This window comes from Myotis davidii, unplaced genomic scaffold, assembly GCF_000327345.1.
Source record: "Myotis davidii unplaced genomic scaffold, ASM32734v1 scaffold961, whole genome shotgun sequence".
NCBI classification, from domain to species: domain Eukaryota; kingdom Metazoa; phylum Chordata; class Mammalia; order Chiroptera; family Vespertilionidae; genus Myotis; species Myotis davidii.
Window position 1 is genome coordinate 414,579 of NW_006291013.1, and position 4,806 is coordinate 419,384.

Consider the following 4,806-nt stretch of genomic DNA (forward strand, 5'->3'; position numbering starts at 1 on the left):
GCCACACCGTCCCTATCCACCCTGCTCTGTTCCTGACAGGGGAAGGCGCCCCAACCTCCTGATCAGCCCTGCTCTGTGCCTGATATGGGGGAGCTCCCCAACCTCTGATTGCCCTGCAGCTCTGTGTGTGACAGGGTGCGGTGCCCCAACTCCCTGATCGGCCCTGCTCTGTGTGTGGCACCCTCCCCCACCCCCCCACGGGCCCGGCTCTGTGTGTGATGAGGTAGAGCCATAACCTCCCCATCGGCCCTGCCCTGAGTGCGACAGTGGCGGCATCCCAACCCCCTGATCGGCCCTGCTCTGTGGGTGTTAGAGGGCGGTGCCCCAACCCCCTGACCCGCCCTGCTCTGTGTGTGATGGGGGCAGTTCCCCAACTCCCCTATCGGCCCTACTCTGTGAGTGACAGGGGGGAGCTCCTCAACCCCCTGATCAGCCCTGCTCTGAGCGTGACAGTGTGCCGCGCCCCAACTCCCCAATCGGCCCACCTCTGAGCCCGACCAGGGGCTGCACCTAGGGATTGGGCCTGCCCTCTGCCACCCGGGAGCAGGCCTAAGCCAACAGGTCATTATCTCCCGAGGGGTCCCAGACTGCGAGAGGGCACAGGCCAGGCTGAGGGACCCCCTCTCCCCGAGAGTGCACAAACTTTTGTGCACTGGGCCTCTAGTTCTATATAATAAAGAGCTAATATGCAAATGATCATCATGCCCTCAAGCCAATACAGGGGAGAGAGGAACGGGGAACAACCAGGCACAAATGAGCTCGTGAGAGAGGAATGGGGACCAGCCAGGCTGCGGCCCAGGAGAGGGAAAAGTAGCTCGCCCCACAGTCCTGGGTGCCTGTGGCTGCAGCCCAGGCGAAGCCGGTCCAGGTCTTGGGTGCCTTCAGCCAGCCAGAGTGAGCGAAGCCCGGGTCCTGGGTGCCGGGCAAGGCAGAGGCGGTTAGGGGCAATCAGGCCGACAGGGGAGCAATTAGGGGTGATCAGGCAGGCAGACACAGGGGTTGGGGCAATCAGGCAGGTGAGCAGTTAGGAGCCAGTGGTACTAAATTGCGAGGCCGTGAGACATCTCCCAAGGGACACCCACCCCCCATTCACAAATTTCGTGCACAGGGTCTTTAGTCCAATTTAAAAATAGCAAAGGACTTTCTCCAAAGTGGATATACAGAAGGCCTAGAGGCATATGAAAAAAATGCTCAAAGTCACTAATCATCAAAGTCATTAAAACAACTATGAAGTATCACCTCACACCTATCAGAATGGCTAATGTAACAAATCAACAAACGACCAAGTGTTGGCGAGGATGTGGAGAGAACTCCAGTACACTGCTGGTGAAATGCAGACTGGTGCAGACACTATCAAAAACAGTATGAAACTACCTCAAAAAATTAAACATGGAACTTGCATTTGACCCAATGATCCCACATCTAGGAATATCCTAAGAAACCCAAAACACCAATCAGAAGGAATATATGTTCATAGCAGGGCAATTTACAATAGCTAAGATTTGGAAACAGCCCAAGTACCCATCAGGAGATGAGTGGATATAAAATGTCTGGTACATTTACACATTGGAATACTATGCAGCTGTAAAAAAAGAAAGAACTCTTACCATTTACAACAGCATGGATGGACCTGAAAAATATTATGCTAACTGAAATAAGCCAGTCAGAGAAAGACAAGTACCACATGATCTCACTCATATGTGGAATCTAATGAACAAAATAGATCCAGAGACATAGAAGCATGAACAGACTGTTGAACCTCAGAGAGAAGGCAGGGAAGGGTGGGTGGGAAGAGATCAACCAATGAACTTGTATGCATATTTGCATAACCCATGGACACAGACAATAGTGTGGTGAAAGCCTGGGGTAGTGGGCAGGAGTGTGCTAGAAGAGGCCAATGGGGAAAAAGAGAACATATGTAATACTTTCAACAATAAAGATTTTTTTTAATATTTAAAAAGAAGTACATATTGGTTGTTACAGAATAGCCATGAGGATGTAAAGTACAGCATAAGGAACAGAGTCAACAATATTGTAATATCTATGTATGGTGTCAGAAGGGTGGGAGATTTATCAGGACGATCACTTAGTAAGTAATGTAATGCTTAATCACTGGGGTGTACATCTGAAACTAAGACAATAATGTGTGTCAACTGTAATTGAAAAATAAAAGATTTTAAAATGAAAAAAATTTAAGAATAAAATGAGGGGAATTAAAGAATATACAAGCAACACAGCTAATCAAATTCACTGGTGGTTTCATTTCATAGGGGTCCACCTGAAAAAAAAAGAAAAGGGAATTTTTTTTAAAAGCAGTTGCCCTGGTCACTAATTGCTGGTGGTTAGAGTGTCAGAATGCACAGCAAAAGATGATGGGTTTGAGTAACCATTAAGGGCATGTAACATTTTCCAGCTTCTCCATGTAACACAAAGATACCATAAATCTAAGGTACACATAGGTGTACAAAAGTGAGTTAAGATTTGTTTCACAAGAATGTAAACATTCTTAACACTACAGAGTTGTACACTTAAAAATGGTAAAGAGGGCCCTAGCTGGTTTGGCTCAGTGGATAGAGCATTGGCCTACAGACTGAGGAGTCCCGGGTTTGATTCCGGTCAAGGGCATGTATCTTGGTTGCGGGCTCGATCCCCAGTGGGGGGCATGCAGGAGGCAGCTGATCGATGATTCTCTCTCATCATTGATGTTTCTATCTCTCTCCCTCTCCTTTCCTCTCTAAAATCAATAAAAGTATTAAGAAAAATGGTTAAGCCCTAACCGGTTTGGCTCAGTGGATAGAGCGTCGGCCTACGAACTCAAGGGTCCCAGGTTTGATTCTGGTCAAGGGCATGTACCTTGGTTGCAGGCAACTCTCCATTCCTCTCTGTAAAAAATCAATAAAGTATATTAAAAAATAAAATAAAAAATAAAAAAATGGTTAAGAGGGCCCTAGCCAGTTTGATTCAGTGGTTAGAGCATTGGTCCATAGACTGAAGGGTCTCGGGTTTTATTCTGGTCAAGGGCATGTACCTAGGTTGGAGGCTTGATTCCCAGCCCTGGTGGGGAGCCTGTGGGAGGCAAACAATCAATGTGTTTCTCTGACATTGAAGTTTTTCTCTGTCTCAACCCCTCCCACTCTCTCTAAAAATCAATGGCAAAAATGTCCTTGGGTGAGGATTAACAATAACAAAAAAAACATAAGATGGTAAATTTCATGTGATGTGTTGTATAAAATTTTTAAACAGTGACTTAAGAAAACAACCCTGTGGAATAAATGTCTTAAAGAAAATATATAGCCATAACTGGTTTGACTCAGTGGATAGAGCATCGGCCTGTGGACTTAAAGGTCCCAGGTTCGATTCCGGTCAAAAGCATGTACCTTGGTTGCAGGCACATCTCCAGTAGGGAGTGTGCAGGAAGCAGCTGATCGATGATGTTTCTCTCTCATCGATGTTTCTAACTCTCTATCTCTCTCCCTTCCTCTCTATAAAAAAGTCATAAAATATATTTTTTAAGAAAATATACAAAAAAAGAAAGAAAATATACAGGATGGTTTAGAAGGAAACTTTTTTTAAAATAAACATTCTTTGCCCTAACTGGTTTGGCTCACTGGATAGAGCGTCGGCCTGCGGACTGAAGGGTCCCAGGTTCGATTCCAAACAAGGGCATGTACCTTGGTTGCAGTCACATCCCCAGTAGGGGATGTGCAGGAGGCAGCTGATCGATGTTTCTCTCTCATTGATGTTTCTGACTCTCTATCCCTCTCCTTTCCTCTCTGTAAAAAAATCAATAAAATATTTAAAAAAAATAAAAATAAACATTCTTTGGAGCTATCCCACTCTTAACGACCAAAATAAGTATGATAATTAGAGTCTATTTTAAAAGTAACACAATACTGGGGTCTACTCATCCCCTGGAGAAGTAGCCGCCACAGTGAGGAGACATGGGTGGGGGGTTGGGGGAGCCAAGGTTTTACATCTCTTTAAAACATTGCACAGGACCAGACAGCAAGTTTTTAAAAATAATACCAGAGCATTAGAAGCAGCCAGAATAAAAATAAAGAATTCAAAAGTAATAAAAATGTGCCGTACACGGTTTGGCTCAGTGGACAGACCATCGGCCTGTGGACTGAAGGGTCTCAGGTTCAATTCTGGTTAAGGGCACATGCCTGGGTTGCGGGATTGATCCCCGGTTGGGGGCATGCAGGAGGCAGCCAATCAATAATGATTCTCTCTCATTATTGATGTTTCTATCTCTCTCTCTCCCTCCCTCTTTCCTCTCTGAAATCAATAAAGATATATTATAAATAATAATAATAATAAAAATGAAGCTTCTCCTAAGAAAATAAAAGAGCTAATAAAAGACAGGTTCCAGTGTGGAATTGTTATTCAGAACATCCATTATACAAGGTATTCACACAAATCACAGTACACTGAAATTGGTCCCTAGGAAATACCTTTTATAGAAAATGTGCCAGAGAGAACCAAGATGGCGGCATAGGTTAACGCCGGAGTTTGCTGCCTTGAACAACCACTTCAAAAGTGAAACTAAAAGACAGAACGGACATCACCCAGAACCACAGGAACGCTGGCTGAGTGGAATTCCTACAACTAGGAGGAAAGAGTAACGCATACGGACACTCAGAGGAGGCGCAGTGCTGAAGTCAAATTCTGAGGTGCGGAGTGTGCAGAGTGGGCTGGCGGCGGAGGGCGTGGTTGGCATTTTCAATCAATCGGGAGGGAGTCGCAGACTCTGAGCTCCAGATCCGGGCGAGTCTTTAGGGATCTAGACTCAAACGGGAGAAGCGG

The 4,806-nt window shown here is 45.6% G+C and overlaps 2 protein-coding genes across 4 annotated transcripts in view; one reads left to right on the top strand and one right to left on the bottom strand.

Annotated features, from left to right (window-relative positions):
- Window positions 1–4,468, top strand: part of LYRM7 (LYR motif containing 7) — a 29,258-nt gene extending 24,790 nt beyond the window's left edge. Inside the window, 3 exon segments of the mRNA XM_015564224.1 lie at window positions 3,921–4,059; window positions 4,300–4,357; window positions 4,359–4,468. Of these exon segments, the coding sequence (XP_015419710.1) occupies window positions 3,921–4,059; window positions 4,300–4,357; window positions 4,359–4,463 (302 nt within the window). The 3' untranslated portion in view covers window positions 4,464–4,468.
- Window positions 1–4,806, bottom strand: part of ATP6V1E1 (ATPase, H+ transporting, lysosomal 31kDa, V1 subunit E1) — a 75,056-nt gene that overhangs the window by 63,316 nt on the left and 6,934 nt on the right. The gene's annotated exons all lie outside the window — the stretch shown is intronic.